Source organism: Zeugodacus cucurbitae, chromosome 3, assembly GCF_028554725.1.
Source record: "Zeugodacus cucurbitae isolate PBARC_wt_2022May chromosome 3, idZeuCucr1.2, whole genome shotgun sequence".
Lineage (NCBI taxonomy): Eukaryota > Metazoa > Arthropoda > Insecta > Diptera > Tephritidae > Zeugodacus > Zeugodacus cucurbitae.
In genome coordinates, this window is record NC_071668.1 from 67092000 (window position 1) to 67119378 (window position 27379).

Here is a 27379-nt window from a genome sequence, read left to right on the forward strand (position 1 = left end):
ATTAGGTTAGAAGCACCGAGGTCCTCGTGTTCGATATATGGGGCCTTAAAAACCTATGGCCCGATTTCGGCGATTTTTAGAATGGGGCTGCCACATTATTAACATAATATTTGTGCAAAGTTCTGCACCGATATCTTCACTAGTGCTTACTTTATATATTGTGAAGTAAACGATTCAGATTGTCTTCAAAGTTCTGGTATATAGGAAGTAGGCGTGGTTGTGAAGCGATTTGGCCTATTTTCACAACATATCATTGGGATGTAAGGAAACTATTACAAACCAAGTTTCATTGAAATCGGTCGAGTAGTTCCTGATATATGGTTTTTGACCTATAAGAAGGTGGGCGTGGTTATAATCCGATTTCTTCCAATTTTGGACTGTATAAGGTAGTACCTAAAAGAAACCACTATAAAAAGTTTCCTTGATATAGCTTTATTAGTTTGCGAGATATGTACAAAAAACTTAGTAGGGGGCGGGGCCCCGCCCACTTCCCCAAAAAAATTACATCCAAATATGCCCCTTCATAGTGCGATCCTTCATACCAAATTTTATTTCCATAGCTTTATTTATGGCTTAGTTATGGCACTTTATGAGTTTTCGGTTTTCGCCATTTTGTGTTCGATTTTGCTCATTTTCGAAAGCAACCTTCCTATGGTGCCCAAAAATAAGTGTGCCAAGTTTCATCAAGATATCTTAATTTTTACTCAAGTTACAGCTTGCACAGACGGACGGACGGACGGACGGACAGACAGACATTCGGATTTGATCTCCACTCTTCACCCTGATCACTTTGGTATATATAACCCTATATCTAACTTGTTTAATTTGGGTGTTACAAACAACCGTTATGTGAACAAAACTTTAATACTCTCTTTAGCAACTTTTGTTGCAAGAGTATAAAAATATAATAAATACAAAAAAAATAAAAAAAAGTTTTATTTTATTTATAAAACACAATAATAGAATTGAACAGTTTATTAGAAAAAATATAAAAAAAAATAATAATCAATAAAAACAACTTGAACAAAAATCCAAATAATTTCAACATTCTAAAGAATCTAATTTACTTACAGTCAAGCTATACAAAAGCATTTTAGCAATTAATTTGCTTGACTGAAGTGGCCGTAGTCATAAATCTTCTACTATTCTGCGCTATTTACTGCAAGGACTGGGGATTATTTTTTATTGCGCAAACAATTGGACGACTAAACGGAATTTCTATGCAAGAGCGCGGCGCTGCAAGAAGGGGTTTTTCAACAAAGAATGCAATAAAGAACAATAAAATAGAACAAAAGTAATAAACCAGACACCTGCAGATCGTCTAAGTGACTTAGGTGACAACGCGCACGTAGCCAACACTACTTTGTGGGGGTTTGTGACGTCAGTGGCACACAGTGCATGTAAATAGTACGTGTATATGTGATGTTCCCGGAACTGCCTACAAATGCTACAAGTCAAACGGACTTTCGTACGACTGATGACTACCCCGAAACGGGTTTTCCTGTGCGATTACCGCCTGCTGTGTAATCCATTCAGCTTGTTTGGTAATAACAAAGCTGCAAAGCGGTTTAACCGATACTCTTTCTCCCTACTCCTTTCTTCTAACTACCTCGATGGGGTCGCATTGTCTGCGGTTCACGTTTAATGAAGCTATCAGCGTTAATGTCTAGATATAATCGAGAACTTGCAAATTAACAACGTCGGCACTTAGCGCATGCGCCGCTCTCGTTAATGCGCTGGTGGGCGGCTAAGTGCGCGAGCTGTTTGACAGTGTTTAATGGCTTTCATTTAATTAAATGCTCATTAGTTAATAGTCAATTTATGTATGTATGTTTGTATGCTCGGCATGCAGTTCAAGGCAGTTGGACTCATTCATTGATGCTGCCACGTGCAGCTGTCGATCATACAAGTATTTTGTTAGCAATAAAAATCTTAGTGTTAGTAACAAAAATTGCATACAAATTTCAACGTGATCTATGTCATTTGCCATTTACATATTGAATTGGGTTTTTTTATTAACGATTTTTATAAATCATATATCACCTGCAGGCGGATTCGCATTAAATGAACTTACACTTATTTATATAAATAACTTAGAGAGTCAATCAGTGCGGATATACTGAAGTAGTAACGGGAAATAATATACACTGCGTTCAGAGTTCGATTTATCAATAATTAACATTTGGATGAAACGAACAAGCAACTCGCTTAATTATTTTATGCGAATTGGCAACATTGAACGGGCAAAAGAGGGAGTAATTATACACTTACTGGCAGTATTTTTCAAGCGGAGGTGTTTGCTATTGGGAAAGCCGCAGAGGTAGCCCCTCAATACTCCAAAGTGAATATCTACGTAGACAGTCAAGCAGCAATCAAGGCAACAACCTCGGTTTGCATTTCGGCCAAAAGTGTTTTGGATACCAGGGTGGCAGTGGAGAGAATTGCTAGGCACACGTGTATTCACTTCTACTTGGTGCCAGGACATAAGGGCATTGAAGGCAACGAAATTGCCAAGAACGGTGTAAAACTGTCATCCGGAAACGCGATCGACATTGGCAAACCCATGCACTGTCTATACGATGATCTGGATAGAGGGATGACAAGAAAAATTCTTACACCTTGGACAAATATACCGGGGTGTAAAACCGTTAAAGCCATGTGTAAAACGGTAGACCAGAAGTACACCAAACTCTTACAGTCCCTTCTATCGAGTGACAGTAGGAGTTTGGTGTCACTCGATAGAAGGCACTGTAGGAGTTTGGTGGAAATACTCACAGGCCACTGTCTGGTGGCGGCACAAGCCTTCACAATGGGACTGACTGCAGGAAATGTCAAGAGCAAGGTGCAATAGAAACAATGAAACATCTCCTGTGTACCTGCCCTGCATTGTCAAGGCAACGTCTTCGCTACTTGGGGGCCTCACAATATGAGAATCTGGAAGAAGTATCGAAAGTGAAGCCATAAAAACTTTTAAAATTCGCGTCAAGCACAGGCATCCTAAAGGATGACTACTTCTTGTGGACAACGTGACGGCACTCCATCTGGCCTATGTGTGGCGTATTGGCATACCGGTATAACCTAACCTAACCTATATATATTTGAAAGAAAATGCTTTTCAGCACTGAGCTGAGCGACTAAGACATGAGCTTATAACTCCATCCAAGAGTTCAACTCGCTTAAATTTTTTCGGCGCTCTTATAAAAATTGTTTACCAGGCGAGACGAGAAGTGATGCATTGAAAACGACTAGTGTTGAAAGCCACAAGAACTCCACTAAGCTCAAAGTAAAGATTTAGAAAAAGGGAAGAAACTGCTTTGGAAACAAAAAACAAATCGAAGTATGTGCCGTATACTCCTCTTCAGGAAGTTCGAAAAAAATTTTGGAAAAAAGGGTTATTAGTATTTCAGAATCGACAATGCAACACCTTCAACTCTTAAACTGATGAAAATATATTTAGAGCTACCGATGAATGCTATGGTGTCCACATTGTTATTTTGGTGGGTTATGATCACCATATAGTTCGATCAAGGATATAGTATAAGCATACTAGTCTCCTACTCAATTTGAGAATAATTTTTTGTAATTTTTTTTCAGAAACCTTTTGGACGCTTAACGGACATCTGAATCATCTATTTATTTTTGATTTACTGAAAATATTTTTTTCGCCAGGGTCGCCATATATTTTTATTTTAAAAAATTTTTATGCAATTAATTAATAAAAAAAATTTCGCTAGGGTTGTCATATATTTTTAATAATAAATTTAACACAATAAATAAATAAATAATATCTATAATAAATGTTGATTGTATAAATTGAAAAAAAAAATAATTAGCTAGGGTTGCCATATATTTTATTTTTAATACTTTTAGTACTAATTTTTTTAACACAATAAATAAATTGATAATATCTATAAAAATCTGAATTTATAAAAAATAAAAAAAATCTGTAATTGTAACAGGGTTGCCATCTAATTTCACTTTAGGAAATAATTAAAAACTCTCTAATAGTTTTGATTTATTTAATTTAACTGCGGTTGTTTTTAATTGAACTGTGTGAAAAATTATTTGTTGAGAGTTGCCATGTTTTAATAAAAAAAAGCTATTTTTCGAAAAGTACCGTAATTACATTAGATGGAATCGTTTCAATATTTAAAATTTTCTGCCTTTTTATTATAATATATATTTTTTCATTAAAATATTTGGAGTTAGTGCTCATATTTAAGACTATACTCGTATGTAGTTTCAAAACGATATTTTTAGGATTGCCAGTTTAGTAAACACGAAGCAAGTTTTTGTGGTTTTGCGCTTTCGGGAATTTTTAAAGCAACTGAAAAGCATAGTTTATGATGTTTACCTTATATTTATTGTGATTTCTTAAAAGGGTTGCCATGTTTATAAGCAATATGTCCAAGAAAGAATATTTTTTTAAATTATTTTGGTGTTATTAAAAATCATTGCTCTTCCTTTGTATATTTTGAAAGCTTTAATGCCTTTGTGTAATATTTTATGACTCAAATTATTAACTGGCAGGCTTACAAAAACCTAATAATGCTTCCTTACATCAATCACATACATATATTTTAAGTTCAAACAAACCAACGAAAAAAGGTTGAAAGTGATTATCCGTGTTTAACTGCCACTTATTTTCAGTTATTTTCAGTTATTTTTTGTTTGTATTTTAAGTTTTACTTGCCTCGGCTGCGTTTTGTGCATATTAACTATGCATTTAATTTACAAAATTATCACTTTTTTGCATTCTCCACAAAAGTACTAAATCGTACTCATGTCTAAATTTATGTGCTTACAGATATACAGACATATTTTACATATGCATTGCCTCGTAAATATACAAGTTTTCACAAGTTCGTTAACGTGCTGGGCAATTTTTGGGCGGCAACGTGCCGCTGCATAGCCTCACAATGGATTACAATCACAGCCGGGGGCTTACATATGTCTTCGGCCATTAATCTGTCACACGATCAGCCAAGCGCACACAGTTTAATATATACATATTTGCAAACAAATAAAACAAGTTAGTAAGTAGCAATTTGAACGCGTGGAATCCGAAAATGCAGCGCCAAAAAGCCACTTAAAATGTTGTGCGCAGTCGCAGTAGCTTTGCGTGCGTCGTTTACAAAAGAATCACGTGAGACTGGCAGGTGTGTGTATATGAGTTTGCTTGTGCTTCCATATTCATTATTTCCCAGTGGACAGAATGAATGGAATGTGATTAAATTAATAACGGTATTAAATATTTGAAATTAATTTTACCAAGAGTTTTAATTCAAGGTTTTTTCGTAAAAAGTTTCCGCCAGATGTCGCACCAGTTTGTATAGTTTCTAAAACCCTGCCTCAACTTAGATTATTTGATATTTATTTCATACTGCATTTCTTCTATTTTTACAAAACCGAAATCTAGTAACATATTATACGATAGATGGCGCTGCTGAAAATTTGGAAAGATTCCTTTCTCGATTTCAATTTCATGTAGATTCAATTTAAATCGTATAGAAATCTTCTGCAAATTTTCAAATCTGGTTTGTTCGACAGCTGAGTTGGTCAATTTTAAGCGCAGAAAAATATGTTGTAAAATTCCGTTTCCGATTTACAAATATCAGGAAAAAATTATAAACCCTTAGTCTAGTTTTAAAAATTGTATGAAAATCTAGAAACGTTATTTAGAAGACTATATATTTTATGACCATCATGAGGGACCATTAGAAAAATTCCATGTGAGTTTCTGAAGAGTTGAATTTAATTTCCTTAGCATGGATGAAAATAAAGGTAACCTAGCCACTAATCTTATTCTTAAAAAATTTTATCAACTAATACTAAAGACTACTCTGTGATGTATTTCTCGTATTTCATATAGGTAACTGGTCTAAATTATGTATTTTGTATTTTAAAAATTATATTTTCGTATTCTAAATTTTTTATTTCTTGCTTTTCATTTGAATTGAGTATTGCCCTTCATTATAGGCAACGTCAACATTACCGAGCAGCGTTTAACCAACTCGTGGTATCAACAGAGTATGGGAATCATACTTCTAGGCTACTTTCTATTATAACTTATTTTTTAAGGCAAAATTAAACTTCTAATACTCGTTAGGTTAGGTTAGGTTAGGTTTGTAGGCAGATCTCTGCAAAAAAACAGAAGATCTCACTTAGACAGCCTGGCGCTGTCCATTGTGGTACCAATAAAACTCCCTGTGGACCAAAGACCTTTAAGATTCAGCAAAACGCTTGGAATCCGGTACAAATTTCTTAAGACGGCTAATATCGATTCTAGCCAATTCGCTAGGATCGCCGAAAAAGGGCCTTCCGAGGTGTTTCAACCTCAGTCTGGCAAAAAGCTGGACAATGAAGAAGGAAATGCTTAGATGATTCCATCTCGCCTTCCTCCATACAGCTTTGCCACGATCCCAAGTATCACTGCATGGGTACCCATTGGACAATGTCCAGTAAGTACAACAATGATCGCGCTGAGATGGACCTTGCCCAGAGAAAGCAGTTGAAAGGACCGCTTAAGCTCCACAAAGGGCCAAAAAGACCTCGCCACTGCACAAGTACTGGTAGTTGACCAGCGCTTGACGAGCTCGTGCGTAGTCTGCATGTCCAGCGCTCTTGCGCAGGTGGACCATGGACTACCAATGCGCTCCCATTCCGACGTCAATGTAGCTAGGGTAATACTCGTACATAGATTTAAAAAAAATTACTAAGGTTGTATATGATTCATCATTCGCCCAGAAGTGGTGTAATTCGTGTTTCTCCGAATTGTAGACTACTTCCAATGATAATACGTAAAACGTGACTTAAAATGTTGCCTACATTCAGGCATTTCTCAGTTAATTATCATAGACATGCACTTAAAATGAATTTAGTAACTCTTCTGAAGCGATTTAATTTCTATAACAAAACTGTGTATTTATTGTTGTAAGAGATGAATTTAAATATTGTACATATTTATATAGATTTTCTTGTTATCTAAGAAAGACAACCATAAGATGCTTTTAACTCGGAAAGATGTTTGGCCGAGCTTTACCCTCCATTTGAAGGGTGTTTCTTACGAGTAATAGAGAGCCTACAATTTCTGTAGATTTAAAAAAGCTGATCCTTTAAGTCTAAGTTTGAATGTATACATTTGAAGTTCCCCAACTCGAATCACCATAAACCACAACAAAACTTCGAGTTATGGAAGGAAATTTGTATGAAATTTTGCTTCTATTACCAATTCAAGAGTTCGAGTTATGGAGAATTTCGAGTTATAGATTTTCGAGTTATGAAATTTCAACTATATTATGAATTTGAGATGAGGCTTTTCATACATATAGTACAGTATAATATACATATATGAACCTAAATAAGAATTCATTTTGCCGCTTGGGTTATGCCGCATTCCGGCCGGACGTGCACTACAACGCGCCGAAAGACAATTAAATGAGGGTCAACAAAAATAGCGCAAGAACAACAATAACATGCCGGCAATCAGCAGCAACGGACTGTAGTTACGAGTATTGCTAGCATTACAAGGTGCTAAAAAGTATATATGAATATAGACATATCGATATGTCGATATGCCTGCCTGCAAGTGCAAATACACCTGTAATTGCGCGCTGCATATGTTGTTTATTTAGCTGTTTTGTTGTTGTTTTTTTGCTGTATTTGCTGTTTTTTTTGCTGTATTTGCATTATATTTTATAGTCCCTCATATGTCCATTATTTGCGATGAATGGTGAATAATGGCGCAAAATATTGATGCCGCCGCTATACAACGGTATTCAATGATTGCTGAATTTTTTTGATAGATTTTTTTTTGCGCTGTCGCTGTTTTATTGACGGTTTCCCTTAACACAAATATGTGAACATACATACATAAAAATATATGAATATATACACATGTTATAAAGGGTGATTTTTTAAGAGCTTGATAACTTTTTTAAAAAAAAAAACGCATAAAATTTGCAAAATCTCATCGGTTCTTTATTTGAAACGTTAGATTGGTTCATGACATTTACTTTTTGAAGATAATTTCATTTAAATGTTGACCGCGGCTGCGTCTTAGGTGGTCCATTCGGAAAGTCCAATTTTGGGCAACTTTTTCGAGCATTTCGGCCGGAATAGCCCGAATTTCTTCGGAAATGTTGTCTTCCAAAGCTGGAATAGTTGCTGGCTTATTTCTGTAGACTTTAGACTTGACGTAGCCCCACAAAAAATAGTCTAAAGGCGTTAAATCGCATGATCTTGGTGGCCAACTTACGGGTCCATTTCTTGAGATGAATTGTTCTCCGAAGTTTTCCCTCAAAATGGCCATAGAATCGCGAGCTGTGTGGCATGTAGCGCCATCTTGTTGAAACCACATGTCAACCAAGTTCAGTTCTTCCGTTTTTGGCAACAAAAAGTTTGTTAGCATCGAACGATAGCGATCGCCATTCACCGTAACGTTGCGTCCAACAGCATCTTTGAAAAAATACGGTCCAATGATTCCACCAGCGTACAAACCACACCAAACAGTGCATTTTTCGGGATGCATGGGCTTCTGGTTGCTCTTCACCCCAAATGCGGCAATTTTGCTTATTTACGTAGCCATTCAACCAGAAATGAGCCTCATCGCTGAACAAAATTTGTCGATAAAAAAGCGGATTTTCTGCCAACTTTTCTAGGGCCCATTCACTGAAAATTCGACGTTGTGGCAGATCGTTCGGCTTCAGTTCTTGCACGAGCTGTATTTTATACGGTTTTACACCAAGATCTTTGCGTAAAATCTTCCATGTGGTCGAATAACACAAACCCAATTGCTGCGAACGGCGACGAATCGACATTTCACGGTCTTCAGCCACACTCTCAGAAACAGACGCAATATTCTCTTCTGTACGCACTGTACGCATTCGTGTGGTTGGTTTAATGTCCAATAAAGTAAACTGAGTGCGAAACTTGGTCACAATCGCATTAATTGTTTGCTCACTTGGTCGATTATGTAGACCATAAATCGGACGTAAAGCGCGAAACACATTTCGAACCGAACACTGATTTTGGTAATAAAATTCAATGATTTGCAAGCGTTGCTCGTTAGTAAGTCTATTCATGATGAAATGTCAAAGCATACTGAGCATCTTTCTCTTTGACACCATGTCTGAAATCCCACGTGATCTGTCAAATACTAATGCATGAAAATCCTAACCTCAAAAAAATCACCCGTTAGTAGGTGCCTCTGGCAACTCTGTATGTTAAATTTCTTGCTGCTCTGTTGCTATTTTTGTGTATTTCTGCCTGTTTGAGTTTCAATATTTCACTTCCATTGTTCAATATGTATGTATATTTATTTATTGCAAATATGTCAATTATGATTTTTATGCATTTGAACGCCACTGTGCGTGCATAACCTACATAATTGGCTGTGAAGATGCGTCGTGCGAAGGGCAAAATGCTTGCTTAGGGTGGAGCGCTCAGTCACTTGCTGTCTATTTACTATTGTACAATGCATACAAAGTTGCCAGAGACATATTTATTATTTAACAATTATCTATATTTATCATAAACACAATGTATGTATGTTTGTGTGTAGGCGTGTACAATAGTCTTCATTATTGGTGTTGTCAGCTGTCGGTAGTCAGCAGTCATCAGTCAGCGCTTGCATAAGTGACTTACTAATAACTATATATATGAATGTATATATGTATAGAAATATGTATGTAATCATGTCTCAGTCACCAACTGTGCTTTAATTGAAGGTGTCGCGTTGCTTAGGCACGAGACTGACTGGCACTCTAAAGACTGGCAAGAAGCTTGTAAGTTTCCATATGTATATTTCAATGTCTGTATGTATATTTGTAGCACAAATCTACATACATATAATTGCAACAAAGTATGTATGTAAATATGATTACTCCTCAAATAGCTTCATTATTCATTACAACTGGCTTCTTTTAGCTGCAGGCAATAAATTGTGCCAGCAAATATTTATAAGCACGCCAACATATACATATCTACAAGTTGTTGTTGTTGTTATTATTCTATTTGTACTATGCTAAATCAATTAATTTCAAATTAATTTAATTGTTGTGGCCAGCTGTGGTGTGACGTGTGCTTTGAAGGGTTCTCAAGCTGCGCATGCAAGCAGACATACAAACGAATAAAAAATATATTTGTACATAAATCATAAAAACTCAGAGACATAAATAAATACATATTTACGTACTAATTTACCGATTTAATACATTTGTAAATTATAACGAATGCTCAATTGATTTGCAAGTCATTCTGTGAGTCAATTAATCGAAAGTAATTCATCAGTGTTACAAACATACATACAAACTAATAAATAAATTGTCTATGTAAATGAAAGTGAATGTTAATGCATAAATTTAATTGTTTGTAGGGAGAATGCTTTGGTTGTTAATCCTAGGCCTAGTAAGAGTATAGCTCAAAAACTGAAGTGTTGTACATTTCAATATGTGCAATATTATATCTAAATCAAATTTTATTTTTAATTTCAAATTTTGTCTAATTATAATAATTATTAATCACTTTATAATTTCTTATAAAATTTTAACAGTATATAAAGTACTTTTCGCTTAATTGCACAACAAAATTTTCGTTCAATTAACCGGGAAATTAATTAAGGGGTTAGGGGGGTAGTCAAGATTTTCAAAAAATCTATTTTTCGTTAAGTGTAATATCTTAAAAATATTCTCTGAATATTTGGAGTTGATCCGATAACAACTTTTCGAGTTATTCGACAAATAACAAAGATCGCTCGTGCACTCCAAAACGCTCGGGTGAAACATTAAATGCGCTTTTCTCAAAACTATGTTTTTTGAACTGTTGACAACTGTAACACGAAAACCGCTCGGTAGTTTTTAATGAAATTTCTACAGCTTTTAGAATGCATAATAAACTCAGGCCTGAACCAAAGATTTTTTTTTCAAAAATTTCGATTTTATAAGACCAATTAACTGTTGATTTTTCCCCGAAAATCTAGAAATAATTTCCTGAGGCCGCCATTTTGTTAATTTTTGAAAAAAAAAAAAGTTTGGTTCAGGCCCAGGATTATTTATTTATAAAACTAATTTTTTTTATCCGATTGATTTTGATGATTTGATTATGATTGTCACCGCAAGGACCTTTTTTTGAAACTGGGTCAACACACAACTTTGGATTTTTTTTTTCAAATTTTCGTGACTTTAAGTCAAAACATTGTATAATAATGCCATGTTATTACTTTAGTAAAATAACATGATTTAATATCAAAACAAAATTACGGAAAATTCTCATTTTTCGTGTCTCTGACTACCCCTAACCCCTTAACAGATACTCGCCTAATTGAACAATTTGTTCAATTACAATAATCCCGTTTAAAAAAAAAACCGTTCAATTATAAAAATGTCGCTTAATTGGACCAGCTGGTTAATTAAGAGGTTAGGTGAACTTCAAAATTTGATTTTTTTTTGTCTTATTAAATAGTACAATATTAAAATATTATACAGAATTATCAAATCGATGCGAGTAAAAGATAGTGAAAGATCGAAGATAGAATAGTGAGTTTGACTGTAAAACTTTAAACGGGTTTATCTCAAAACTCAAATTTGAAATTCAGTGCATACGATTTGTCGAAAAGTTATGAAACGATTATTACAACTATTTAGTCATTTATCCGGGGAAATTTACATGTGCTTTCATATGATATATGTTTTTGCCCGATCATACGGGTCAATTAAACGGGGATATCAAACAAACATAGGATCAATTAAAGCTTAATCATACGATCAATTAGCTTAATTGAGAAAATTAAAAGACAAAATCTTCTTTTGCCAAAGTCTAGTTGAAGTGGAGATATTTAAAAGTGTTAACCAAACTGATCCATTTTGACAAACAAGTATTTTTTACATATGTAGGTACACCGAATTTCAATCAAATAGCTCTGAAACTCGGCATCGGGTTAACTTTTGAACTTAAAATTATCTTTCTAGAAATTGCAAACAACTGAACTCTTGGTTTAAAGCCACATCATATATGCTCTTATACTACCCCGCCTAAAAGCTGATTATATTTTATATTTTAAACTAGCATAATTCAATTTAATAAATTGAATATGTTGCATATATTTTGGTGTATAGCATATTAGCGATACAAACATCTAAAATCTATGATGACAATATTTCTCTGTACGTAGGAATAACTTGAAATTATTATTGAAAATTTTCAAAATACAGTGGAACTTCTCTAACTCGATTATTTTTTGTTCGCCTCCATACGAATATAGAGACTCCTTGATAGTAAAATTTTATATTTTGTATTATGTCCTGGTCGAAAAGTTCGTTTTATGGAAGGAAATTTTTATGAAATTTAACTTCTATTGTGAATTTAAGAGTTCCAGTTATGGACACAAATACTATGTCCTCATAAAGCTACAAAGAGCTGTTACAAATTCTTCAAAATCGGCTAGTGTATATACCAGTCATTTCGCTGGGTACGCCGAAGGTGTGCCTACCGTGCTTCTCTTGGTGTTTTAATCTTAGTCTGGCGAATGGTGTACATTGAATGAGGAAATGCTTGAATGATTACTTTACGCCTTCCTCCAAGTAGCTTTATCAACATGCGTCTGGCTTATTTACTTATTTTTTATGAGAAATTTATTTATCTAAAAGCAATTTCGAAATTCGTTCAAACCGTTCCCTACATTTAGTCGCATAACCCTTGATAACGCGCTTAATAAATGTATTGGTTATTTCCAAATAATGTTTTTGCAAGATTCGCTATTTAATTAAGTATTGGAATATGCTTAGGATATTGATTTTGTTGATAAGAGATCAAGAGTTTAACTTCAGAAAATGTAAAAATATAGCGAATCTTGAAAAAATTTTAAAACTTAAAAATTATAACAAATAATATTAGGCTAAATAAACGAATTTTTCTCATTTTTCAAGAAAATAACATTTTTATTTTTTAACGGTAAAAAAACTATAAAAATTAAAAGAAAAAAATATTAAGAACTATATATATATTTTTTAACTTTCATTTACAAAATGAAAAAAATAATAAATAAAAATTTAAAAAATATAGAAAAAAATATAATAAGAAATCAATTTATTTTTGTTTCTTTTACTTTTACTTTTCTAAAAATTAAAAATTAAAAAAAAAAGAGATTAGTGGAAAAATATATGTTAAAAAGTCAATTTATTTTTCTTTTTTTTTTCTTTTACTCTAATTTATAAGAAAATGTTTACGGGATTAACAAGAAATATAATTAAATAATTTATTAAAGTAAAGATACAAAATTATTATTAAAAAAATAATATTTAATAAAAAAATAATAATTATTATTATTTTTATTAAATTACTTTTTTATGGTAATAAGAAAAAAATAAACAAAAAATAAAATTTAATATTAAATTTATTTATTAAATTAATTTGAATATTTTAATTGTTTATTGCTTTTTATTTATTTTTTATTACAAAAAATTCTGCAATTATTGATTAATTCTCATGTTCTTTAATTTTTCTCTTATTGGTTTTAGTTTTATGCACTACACATATACATATATATATAGATGATCCCGAACAACCAGTTTCTATAGAAATAATTGATTAATGATGTCTTCAATGCTAACATGAATTTAATTATTTTTATACATAACTATCTTGTATATATGTACATAAGTACGTACATATATCTGCATATGTTTATACTTGAATATGTAGTTATGAAACTCCCCAACAAGTGTTGATTACTAGCATTAACACAAAAGAATATTAACTTTTATATTCTATAAATTAACATAGTTATTTTTGGAACTCATCTGCTGTAGCCTTAAGCCTTGCTTACGTGCATAACAGTGCAGATACATATACTATATACATAAATACAAGTCTATAAATGAAGATATTGTTCTAGAGCACATGATCATTTGGAAAATACCCAGAGATGAACAACAGACCCAATAGTCACAAAGCGCTTGATACAAGGTTATTTGGTAAAACCAAAACAAAAATCACAAAAGGCCGACATACAAACACTGTGTGGATAATAAATTCATAATTCTTTGCCTTTTTCTTTTTAACTAAAAAAAATCTGTAATTTAATGATGTCAGTTAATATGCCAGCACAGATTGGCCTATAAAGCGCTGCCAACTGATTACAAGCAGACAGTAGGAGAGAGAGAGAGAGGGGAAAAGCGCGTGCCTCAGAGCTTAAGCACACGTAGAGAACGAGAATTAGTTTGTATATATGTAAAGCCGGAATTCACAAAACAAAACAGAATAAAAGTGTAAACAAAACCACTGACTAAGCTCACCTGTTTGTGCTGTTGTTGTAGTTGTAGTTGTTGCAGCCGCTTTTGGATTCGGTGATTTTTCTTCAATACCGCCGTTGCCGATTATTTCGCGTGCACTTTTATTGCTGGCCACAGCGCTCGCCGTGGCAGCTGCATTAGCCGGTTTCAGCGGGCACAACAACAACAACAATGCGGTGCTGATTAGCAACAGTAGTGGCAGCGTTGACGACGTCAACGTCATTGTGGATTGGCGTGCAGCGACGCGTTTTGTGGCAGTGAACTCACAGCGTCGACGGCAATTGTCTGTGTTGTTGTTATTACTACACATGACGTCACAGTTGCTTGTGTTGATGATTGTTTGGCTTTTGTTGTTGTGATTGTTGTGGCGGCTACTGCTAACGCAGTCGGTGTTAATTTGATTTATGACACTGGCACACATTTTTGCATCTCCGATTTTGAGCGATGCGCTTCAAGCGTGTGTGTGTTTGAGCTTCTGTGCGCGTGTTCGTGTGCGGGAGTGTGCTTTTTTCGTTGAATAATTTAATTAGCAAGAATTTGTAAAATATGCAATTAGCGACAGCTTGCTTTTTAATAGCTTTTCTGCAATAAAGAATGAAAAATGTTTGCATTAAATGTGTGTACATATATAGGTGTATGTTTGTATTTCTTTTGTAAGCCTTAAAACATACTGAGTTGCAATTAAGCAAAATTCGAGTTAAAAAATATATTTTTTTGCTGAATAAATATTTGGTGTGCGTAAATATCAAGCAATTGTGTAAATAGATACTGTAATTTTAACTGTACATACATATGTACAAATATATTAAAAAATAAAAGAAATAATAATTTAAATTATTTAAAAATAGGTACATAATGTTTGATGTATACATATATTTCCGAAAAAAAAAAAAATTAAAATTATTAAATTAAATATAATACATTTTTCAATAACTTTTTTTTCATTATTTTTTTATTTTTTTCCTGAACCATCAACATCTCAAGAATATTGTGTTAAAATATTGTGTCATTCGGAGAAAAACTAACGAAGTTACAGCAGATTGAATAACGGTACCTCCAGCTACCTGCGCTGAGTGTACAAAACTTTGAATCGATTTTCCCAAATATGTCATTTTTAAAGTCGGTGACCAGCCTAAAAACTACTGCATCGATCGTTTTGAAATTTTGAACAAATATTCTACATATACATATATAGCTCTCGAATGACGTCGAGTTTTTTCAAAAATTTTAATTACTAACAATTTTACAATATCAAATAGGTCGATTTTTTCGTCTAAAATCGTCATTTTGGCTTGAAAATGGTACCAAAAATTGAAAGATTAAAAAAACTCGACGTCAATTGAAAGATAAACTAATAAACTAAAGAAAGCATTTTGATTTTTTGGTTTCGGATGATCCAGTGATGCTGTAGGCTGGTCACCGCACAAACACATTTTTTCGAGGCGCCTACAGAGATTGACGATAAATCCGTTATTCCTCGCTATTTTTCGATAAAACTTTTTTTTAAGTATCCTTCAAATGTTGTACTTTAATATAATAATAAGTAAAATAAACCTACAGCAATAATTTTTTCTAAAAAAATTCATGAAAAAAGGTCTTTTTTCGACGAAACAAACTATATATAATCAGACCTGATGAGTTTCCATATCAGTCATTGTTTTAAATAAGCTTTAATTGCTAAGTGGCTGTTCAATTAGTCTACAGTGCTAATCATTTTAATTCTAGATAAGTTACATTTCTTTTTTTTTAAAGAAATTAAAGTTTCTAAGCCATAAACATAAATATGTATAGTAAACTAAAAAATAGTATTTTATATTTGTCGAATTTAAACTCGGTGAATTTTAAGTCCAAATTTTATATAGAAAGTCACTACATAGCGTATTTTTAGGAGTAATAGCTATTGGAAGAACTAAAAAATCTGAAATTATTTATACTTGGGAACATATTATTAGATTTTCGATTTTCAAGTACGTGGATACGTGGATACGTTAATCCAAAGCAAACTTAAATAAAATAGCGACAAAAATAATTTTACAATTCCTTAAATTTTTTAAAATTTCAAAACTTTATATTTTTTCCAATATATGGCAACTCTGTTATATATATATATAAGACTTTCTGCATTTTTTCAAAAAACTTTACGGTAAACATTTAATATAATTTACAAATATTTATCACACATTTTAAAAGATTCCACGAGGTTTTACTTTTTGTCGACAGGTGGCAACACTGTTCTCAAAATTATTTATTTGAAAATCTAAAAAAAAAACTTACAAAAGCTCAAAGTTTTGCCATAATTTTTGGGTGTATTCAATATATGTATATACAGTGCAACTTCCATAACTCGAACTCTTGAATTGGCAATAGAAGTCAAATTTCATACAAGTATTGTGTATTTAAGAGGATTAACCCATGTGATGTGCTCTAAAAATTGGTTGATTGATTTTAACCAGAAATTGTTTCTTAACAAGTCTAGAATACTATAGTAAAGTGATTTTTTTAGAAATTCGAAGTTGTTAGAAGAAGAAGCTTTTCGATGCGCTGAGTTGGCAGCTGGAAACTTTGAACGCGTTTTTCTCAAAATTGTGTTTTTCAAACATTCCTCCATCTCAAAAACGGCTTGACCGAATGCCTTAAAATTTGTTGGGTGTAAAATCATAGAACGCTCTTTTCTCTATCAAAAACTCCTAAATTTTTTTATATATAGTAAAGAATTAAAAAAAACGTAAAATTCGCAATTTGGTTTCCCATAAGGCAATCCGGAATCGGAATTGAAGTGCGGAAGCATTTTTTCGCGGCGGGGGTCTTCAGTACGCTGTAATTCTTACTACTCTTACTTGCTACTTGCTACTTATACTGTCGAAATATATGTTGATAAATGATAATAAACTTAAGACTCTGTCTATCTACTGGTCATAGAAAAAAAAAATTCTAAAAAAATCACTTAAAAAGGCCGCCTCATGGAATTACCCCTTTAATTAAGGGGTTACCCCAACCTGAAATTAAAAAAAAATATTTTTTTTCTTAACGATACTTTTAAGCGTGTGTTCTTTTGCAGCTAGGTTAGATAAAGTTCCTATAACTACTTATAAGATTTCTCCAACAAATTGTTGGATTGCATTATATTGAGCTTGTAGCTCAGTCATAATGAACTCCCTCATCAACCGATATTATTTTTGTCGCAAATCAGGCACACTTATTTATATATGCTAAATACTTAATAACCGACTGTAAATAAACGTGCGAAGATAAGCAGACACTTAACTGCACTACAATGGGTACTCGGCCATACTAAAGTACAACTCAGTTATATTTATGACTAGTTATATTAAGGAACTTATGACATTACTTGCAATTATATAATGTGTGAGTAATGAATGGCTGCTTCTTTATAGCGAAAACTTAAACGTTTTTTCTTATTTAAAGTGTCAATTATGCATGTGTGGACATGCACGTATTTACTTTAAATAACTTGTTGACGCTAATTGTTGTTGTGTTTTTACTCATTTTACGCTTGTCATATGTGTTAAGTCCGCAATTAAGTAATAAATAAGCTATAAACAAATTTTGCGAATGCTGTTGAAAGCAAAATAAGCAGATGAAATTAACAAAAAAGTGTCTGTCACATGTCAAAAGAGAAAGGTAAATACTCAAATATAAATGACCTTGTAACGAAATGCAAAACATTTGAATTTGAAAAAAATCATTTTGAAGTGTGCAAAGAAAGTTGTGGATGATCTACATATGTTCATGGTGTGGTGTAGAGAGGGTTTTTTTTTTAAGTAGTGTAATCGTTGATTTTTTAACTTTGGTGTATTGAAAATGGTTTGTTGATTCTTTGGATGTGTTGCCGGAAGTTAAGGGAAGTGATGAGAAATTGAAAAAGATTTTTAAAAAAATTGTGGTGAATTTGTCATACAGTCTCAGTAGCAGTGAGGTATTGTTTCAATAGTAAAAAGTTTTCTTCATTACACAATCAATATTTAAACGAAATTTTAAAGACAAAATTGTAAACTCGTAAGAAGTTTTTGGGATGATGAATGATGATGAAATTGTGATTCTCAGTTTCGAATTCCGACAAATCGCAAATCATTGAAAAGTTCATTTGAAACACCTCTCTCTGATAAACAACTGTCTTCTGTGATCAAATTAACTTTCTTCTGTTATATAATTCAAAATTAATAACGAAGTTATAGGCAAGACAAAAAAATTTGTGAGCTCAAGAAAAAAAATAATTACTATTGTATGCCACTTTTCTGAAAAGCGGCCTTTATTGCGTTTTCAGACAGGAGCTAATTGATCAATTAACCGGCCTCTATCTACATTAATTTGTAATTGAATTTTAACCGACTTGAAAATCAAAAGCAACTCTACGATATACGCTCTTTGTCTGCGACTGGCCCAATTTTTTGATAAAAAACCCACGGTAGATGTCGCTGCTGAAAAATATTAATCAGTTGATGGAACTTACCAACTTCTTATGAAAAGCAAACACAAAAATGTGTAACGGCTGATCGGTTATCCAGTAGCTGGCAGTATAAAAGGCAAGAAAGGCTTTCTCAATAAAAATTTTAATTGATCAATTAATTTGGCTGTCTAAAACGCTATTATTCGATTAAAGCGCTAATTTAGAACGATTTACCATACAAAAGAAAAAATCTTATTAGGTCTACAACTTTGTTTCCGCCGTTTTTTTTTTTTGTAAATTTAAGGATTTTTTGTATAAAAACCGTTACAAATGTCGATGAGCCTCAGCCGCACTTTTCTTGGAATTAAAAAGAAAAGCAAAATTTCCCGCAAATCTCGAGAATTTGGCTCAAAAAATTACATTTTCATTTAGGAATAAGTTTGGGATGCAAACAGATCTCTACAAATATTTTGTTGGGTTAATGGGTTCAAGATCAATATAATACGATTTAATCGACCAGTGCCATTCCCGCAAATGTCGAAAATTCGGCTCAAAAAGTGACATTTTCAGTTGAGAATAAGTTTGGGATGCAAACAGATCTCTACAAATATTTTGTTGGTTTAATGTTGACACAAATGTCCAAGATCGATATAAAAAAATCGATTCAATCGACACGTGCTTGACCCTAGAGACATCTATTGGAAAACGGCGGAAGCAAAGTCGTAATATTTTATTCAATTAATTTTTAATCGAATACAAATCGAGTCGAAATTGGAATGCAACTCTGCGGGTTGTTGTCCACGCTGTAAAGTTGGCTGTATTTACTGGTAAAATAACAATCAGCTGATGAAACGGATGTACTTCTTGTGAACAGTAAAAAAAGTGTAACAGCTGATCATTAATCGTTTAGCCAGCTGTGCGAAAAGCAAAAACTGATTTTTTTTTTGACAAATTATATCTTAATGTATTAAATTATTTTAATAATAAATATGTTCTCATACCGAGATCTATCAGGAAGGCATTATTTTTAATATATAGAGATAATGATTATTGGTTTGGATCATTTTGATTAGTAAAAGTAAATACTCTCTTCTTTCTTTTCAGCGTTCTTTCAACCTTTCTTAATAGTTTAGGTGGGTGGGCTTCAAACGTTAAAAAGGGTATTGTCTGGAATTTTTATTTAAAAATTTAAAGCTCAGCCGTTGGTATCTCATGTCCCTTGAAATCTAAAAAAATAATATTGCCGTGGACAGCATAACTCATTATCGATTCATGCAAAATCAAAAAACCAAAACAATTTCGTATTGGTAATTTCAAACAAAAAAAATTTTGAAATTTTGTGAATTTTTTTTTAAATATATTTTTTTCGTTTTTTCCTGGAACTTTGCTTTCACATTGTTCAAGAAAAAAACCGCTAATAATTAAAAGGTGTTTATGATAATAACAACAAGTTGTAAGTTTGTTTAATGTTATCAGCGTCTAGCGTTTGTTTATAAATATTTAAAATACTTGCGCACGTGATAAGCAACGGTTAATGTGAGACAATATTGTTGATCCATATATATATATGTACATATATGTACATATATATTCATATGTATATATATAAGTGTATATGAGTCTGACGCTTGCTTGTTCAAAATATTTTCAAGCTTGAACTCATCTCAGCGGCTGTCTGTAGTTTCCCAGGCACCGTTTATTCCATTAGCAGCACTATAAAAATCTCTAATCAAATATGAACATACATACATATTTACATACACACTTACATGTATATAATCAGAAATTAAACCGCGCCAAGAGTGCTTCCCCAACGCTACTGATGGTCAGCACCTAGTTCAAAGTCATTGATTGCGCGAAATTGTGACGTTCTTGCTAATATTATAGTTGCTTGCTTGACTCAGCGGACCGGCGGATCTCAAATTTGTGTTTAGTTAAAAAAGATTTCTTGCTAATAATATGCATATTTAATAAATAAACTAATGCCCAGTAATTTATGCAGTTTTAGGCGTAGCAGATAAAACAAATGTAGACAAATGTATAGTTAAACTTACATCAAGCGCTGTCATAAATATTGCCGAAGTTCAGGGGAAAGTTATAAAACTAGTGAAATTAGCATGAGTGTAAGTTAGCTAAGTGATTTTTACGTGGTGAGAGCGTTAATCTTTTTATATAAGTTCACTTATTTACATTTGTTGTAATGACAATATTTCTTAGTATATCCTAAAGTTAACGGGAATTCGCAAATTTAAGTATCTTATTTGTGTTATAAAATTCTTGGAAGCTGGGTGTTGAGATTTTTCAATTGATATATTTTTTCATAAAAGATTTTCTATCATGATATATTTTTTTAACAATTGACTTTTTTGATTTTTCAAAAGTATCTTGTGAAAATTATAAGATTTTTCTGGTCTCGATTTTGTCGTTATTGATTATCTACTAAAGACTAATGACCAACGACCCTTTAAATGGTTTTTCAGAAGGTTTTTCTATATATTTGCCTATCATGATATATATTTTTTTATAAATAAGTTTGGGATTTTTCAAAAGTATCTTGCGAAATTTTTGAGATTTTTCTGGTCTCAATTTTGTCGATATTGATTATTTACTAAAGACTAATGACCAACGACCCTTTAAATGGGTTTTCAGAAGGTTTTTGATATATTTGTCTATCATGATATATTTTTTTTTATAAATTAATTTGGGATTTTTCAAAAGTATCTTGCGAAATTTATGAGATTTTTCTGGTCTTGATTTTGGCGTTATTGATTATCTACTACAGACTAATGACCAACGACCCTTTAAATGGTTTTTCAGAAGGTTTTTCTATATATTTGTCTATCATGATATATTTTTTTATAAATGAGTTAGAGGTTTTTTAAAAGTATCATGCGAAATTTATGATATTTTTCTGGTCTCGATTTTGTCATTATTATTGATTTACTGAAGACTACCCTTTAATGACCCTTTAATGCTTTTTCAGAACGTTTTTCAATATATTTGTCTAACGTGATATATTTTTCTCAATAGTCTGTGTGATCGGTAAAAGTATCATGCAATATTTAATAAATTTTAGAGGAAATAAATTTTAAAAGTTCGTCGGCCAATATTTATTAAAGTTGATTTTTATAAAAAAATATTTTTTTTTATAGATTTAGCCAATTTTATTTCCCAAGCAATTGAATTTAACTTTTTAAAGCTCAAAGTGAGTATTAGCGAGTGGAACTGGCGAATCGAACATCTCTCTCTGTCTCCCTCTATACAAATATGATGTAGAGATCGTTACAACGTTTTTAGACAGGAGCTAATTGATCAATTAACCTGCCTTTGCTCGAATAAAACGCTTATTAGGCTCGATTTACCAGACAAAATAAAATCTACATTAATTTTTAATTGAATTTTAATCGACTTGAAAATCAAATGTAACTCTGCGACAAAGACGTAGGATATACGTTCTTTGTCTGCGCTTGGCTGAATTTTTTGTTAAAAAAGCTAAGGTAGATGTCGCTGCTAAAAATTTTAATCAGCTGATGAAAGTTACCAACTTCTTATGAAAAGCGAAAACAAAAATGTATAACAGCTGGTCGGTTATCGAGTTGCCGGCAGTTCTTCAAACGACCGTAGAGCTCAAACTGAACGATTAGAGAGATGGTGAATCAAATAAACCCATAAATTATATGAGCTAAGCAAGTGAACGACAGACCAATTTCATATATCATCATTCAATTAAATAAAAAAATTGAATTCTTAGAATCTCATTACTTTACAAGTAATATCTATATATATTGCACAACATCACACTAAATACTAAGCACTTAATCATAGTTCGACGAACTTTAATCTCCAATACATGCAACACACTACACAGAATCTCTGCAGTAGCTTGACAAATAGGTGCGTTTAAGCGCATTTCTTTTTTTAGAACTTGTGAAATACGCATGCAATAAGTGGGATTTTTTTCTACTCTTGCACTTAAAGTACGTTAGCCAGTCACGCGCTCAAACAGCTTGCGTTCGAACCGCATTTGTACAAAACTCACTTACGCAACAACAAGTATGTAGGTATGTACATGTGGAAGTCACAGAACCGTCGAAGATCCGTAACTGGGGCATGGCAACCACTTTACAACGCTATTAGCAACTTGTTGTTGCCTTTTATTTTTGTTGTTATTGCGTATTTTGTGTCTGCTATTTTTTGGTACGCTGTCTGTCCATTTGCTCTGGCCTGACCAGCGCAACGCACTCGAAATTGGCCAAGATGCAAATGATTTTTAATTGGTAAAATGTTGGCGCATAGCGAGTGGCGCACAGTGTGGTGGAAGTGATGAAATTTTGTTCAAAAAAATTCAAAAAAAAAAAAAATCAAAAAATCTTTTACAAAAATCTGTACAAAATTCTGATTCGAAATTATTTTATATTTATATTATTGAACTCTTAACTTTTTATTTCCCTATCCGTCTGTACAACGAATAACTTGAGTAAAAATGAAGATATCTTGACGAAATTTGGGCGTAATCGGTCTATTTCCTCGCCCACAAAATGACCGAAAACCTATAAAGTGTCATGGTATTTGGTACGGAGGATCATACTGGGGACATATTTGGAAGTCGTCGGGGACCCGTCCCCAAATATTTTTTTTGTATATATCTCGCAACTCAACCAAACTTTCTGCAGTTACTTCCCTTACGTATTCCTTTACACACCATAAAAATAGTTGAATCGGATAATAACCACGCCCACCTCTCATAAAAGTTTATGTTGAAAATTACTAAAAATTACACCAGAACACTAATTTTTACAGAAGAAATCACAGAAAGAAGCTGCGCTCAGATTTTTTACAAAATGAAAAATGGACATGGCGTCGTCCGTGGGTCAAAAACTATATTTCATGAACTACTCGACCAATTTCAATGAAATTCGGTACAGAATATTTTCTTAACATCCTGGTGACAAGGATGAAAAATGGGCGAAATCGGTTCACAACCACGACTACTACCCATATAACTGAATTCCGATTCCTTCACTTTATAATATATAAATTAGGAACCAATGAAGGTAGCAGAATAAAACTTTACACAAACATTGTATTTGTGCTGTGGCATGACTTGTGTAAAAATTATCCAAATCGGACTATAAATTTTCAAGACCCTGGATATCGAACATGAAGAACATAGTACCTAAGGTTAATTATTAACCGAAAAATCTCTCAGATATTTTAATGTAATTCAGAGCGAATCTTTTTCTTCTAATAGTGTGTCTCTGTACCAAAAATGGTTAAAATCGGGACATAACTTTCCCTAGCTCCGCTATACCTAGTATAAAGATTTTCAAAACTGCTATGGGCTTAATAACTTATAAATCGGTTAATATGTGAAATATCTTAGCCAAATTAAGTGGGCATAGAGTATTAGATGTAATATATCTTGGTGGTGAAAATGAGTGAAATCGTTTCAGGAATTACCTCAGCCTATATATTATATATGAGTATTTCCGTTATTCTATTGGACTTTATGCCGAATATATGGGTCAAATTGTGTGTTATCTTAAAAAATTACAATAATAAATTGCGAGAGTATAATATGTTCGGTTGCACCCGAACTTTTACTTTCCTTACTTGTTTAAAACACTTATCTTTTTTTATGAAATATTTTCTTAATTAGTTTTTTTAGTTTTATGTTTTTAAGCCCTTACTATTTTTTATTTATTTAATTTTTTATTTAATATTTATAATTTTTTTATGTACAAATACATTTTTTTAATTTTCTTGATTTATTTTTATTTTTCATTCCTCTTCCTAATCTTCTTTTTAAGTTCTCTTCCATATATATATATTATTTTTTCACTTTTTTATTTATTTTTTACTCATTTGACCAACTTCTACCCACTGTGCCACACTTTAACTGCCAATATATGCACTGCCCGTCAGCTGTGTTAAGTCCACTAATTAATCAGCTGGCAATAACTCAGCAAGTAAGTCAGCCGCAATAGCATTAAATTATGCACATACTTATAAATTAACAACGAAATAAAACCTCAAATAACAATAAATAAGAGACCGCCAATAAAAGAGCGAGTGACAAAGTAAATATTACAAAATAAAAGCAAACAAATTCATGTCGATTGCTTTGTGATGATTGTGGGTTTGTTTACTTTTTGAGTTATGTAGTGGGTATTTATGGAGTATGTGACTTTTGGCAACACATATGAGCATGCATAGTTTAAATTACAAGCGTTTTGTTATTGTTGTTGCCGCCAACTTATGCAACTGGCACGGAATTTGCCGGCTTAAAAAAAAATAAATTAAAAAAAAATACAAAAAACTTTAAGCTTTTCATCTCTTTTTGATTACTTTTGTTGTCGAATTTATTACTGGCACATAACAGCAACAACAACAACTACAGCAACAATATTAAATAGTTTATTTTTATTGTTTGTCTTGCGGCAGCTCAAACTATGATTTCTAGCTTGTTAATTGTTGGTCGTTACTTGCTGTTGTTGATGTTTGAGTGGAGATATCAAAAATTGAAAATGAAATAGGAAGCGGGTAAAAAGTTTCAAACGTACTCACACACACATACAAACATACATACATACAAACATAGTTGCTGTGCTTCAAGCGGTAATTTGGGTTTTTGTTTTTCGCAGTTTTGTTTGGCAGTTGTCGGATGTATGTATGTATGTGTTTATGTTGAAAATTACTTCCGTGAAGTCAAAGTTTGAAAATTCTAAGGTTATGTTTTTGGAAATATGTACGTGATCAGCTGATAAGCTCCACGTAATGTGTTTGTAATGCGAAAATAGTTGCTAATTATTATCAATCAATCAATTACATGCGTAAGTGCAATAATTTTAGGAAGTTAAGCTAAAAATTATTAATTTTTTTAAACTATTAAAATAAAGAAAAATTATTAGAATTTTGGTGGTATAGCAATAATATATATTTTAACTATTTTTAATAAAGTTAGTTATTAAGAAGCGCTTTGAAAACTAATTTCAAACTCTAACATGAGATAACATTATTAAATAAAAATAAAAAAAAAAATCCTAAAAAAATCAAAATGAAATAAATATGATTTTAGCTTTCAATAACTTAAAACTATTTTTAATTTTAATGAAAATATTTAAAAAATATAAAGCATTAATTTTTTGCGAAAATAATAATATTTTCAAATTACTATTTTTTTATTTTTAATTATTACTTTTTTTTAATTATTAATTAATTAGTTTTCAACTTTCCTTATAATATATTTTTCAGTTTCCAAATTTGTTTTTTTTTTTGCGAAAATAATTTTAATTTTTATATTATTATTATTCTTATTTATTTATTTAATATTAAACAAGAATAATTGTTTAATTTTTCACATTATTATTATTATATTTATTTTTTTAACTTTTTTAAATAAAATATTTTTTAATAAAATTTTAAATATTTTTTTAAACTACAATTTTAAATAGTTTTGAATATTTATTTTAATTGTTTTTTAAACTTCATTCCGTTTATTAAGTTAAAGTCATAAATAAAATACTTTTTAGTAAAATTTTAAATATTGTTTTTAACTAAAATTTTAAATAGTTTTGAATATTTATTTTAATTTTTTTAAAACTTCATTAGATTTTTTAAGTTAAAATCATAAATAAAATTATTTTAGTAAAATTTTAAATACTTATTTTTAGATAAAATTTGAAATAGTTTTGAATATTTATTTTAATTTTATTAAAACTTCATTAGATTTTTTAAGTTAACATTATGAATAAAATTATTTTAGTAAAATTTTAAATACTTATTTTTGACTAAAATTTGATATAGTTTTGAATATTAATTTTAAATTTTTTTTAAGCTTCATTCGATTTTTTAAGTTAAAATTATGAATAAAATATTTTTTAGTAAAATTATAAATACTTATTTTTGACTAACTTAACTTTTTTTTAAGTTTTCAAACAAAAAAATTCAAAATTATATATTTAAAATTTTCAAAATAATTTCAATACTTTTTTTTAAGTTAAAAAAAAATTTCAATACTGTTTTTACTTTCAATCTATTTTCACCATTAAATTGTTTTCAATTATTTTTCAAGAAAATTTTCAATTTTTTTTCCAAAACTTTTAATTTTCTTTTTCAGTTTTTGAATTTAATTATACTTTCTTTCACTTTAATTGTTATTTGAACAAATTTTTAGATTTTTACCAACTTCATAAGTTTCCAAAACTTTATTTATCGGAAATCGGAACGTATTTTTGACTAAAATTTGAAATAGTTTTGAATATTTTTTTTTATTTTTTTTTTTTTAACTTTCTTAGATTTTTTAAGTTAAAATCAGAAATAAAATATTTGTTAGTAAACTTTTTTATACTTTTTCTAACTAAAATTTTAAATATGTATGTAGTTTTCAATATTTATTTTAATTTTTTTTTATTATAATTTCCTTAAGGTTCATAATAAAATTAATATTTCACACTTTAACAATTAAATGAATCAATTTTTTTTTTTTTAATTTTTGATTAATTAATTTTAAGTTTAATAAAAAAAATTAAATGAAAACAAGTAAGTTAAGATATAATAAAAATGCAATATTATAAAAATAATAAAAATATATTTCAAAATTATTATATTTAATTGAAAATATTGATTTAAAATTTTGATTTTTAAATATATTATAAATTTTTTTTAAATATTTTTTAATTTT

At 31.2% G+C, this 27379-nt stretch overlaps 2 protein-coding genes across 3 annotated transcripts in view; one reads left to right on the forward strand and one right to left on the reverse strand.

The window, feature by feature from the left end:
• The window catches only part of LOC105220226 (uncharacterized), a 275549-nt gene that overhangs the window by 15892 nt on the left and 232278 nt on the right, over positions 1–27379 (forward strand). The gene's annotated exons all lie outside the window — the stretch shown is intronic.
• LOC105219789 (uncharacterized) overlaps positions 1–27379 on the reverse strand; it is a 35683-nt gene that overhangs the window by 5816 nt on the left and 2488 nt on the right. The window contains exon 2 of the mRNA XM_054228126.1: positions 14292–14870. Coding sequence (XP_054084101.1) covers positions 14292–14709 — 418 coding nt within the window. The 5' untranslated portion in view covers positions 14710–14870. The remainder of the gene's footprint in view (positions 1–14291; positions 14871–27379) is intronic.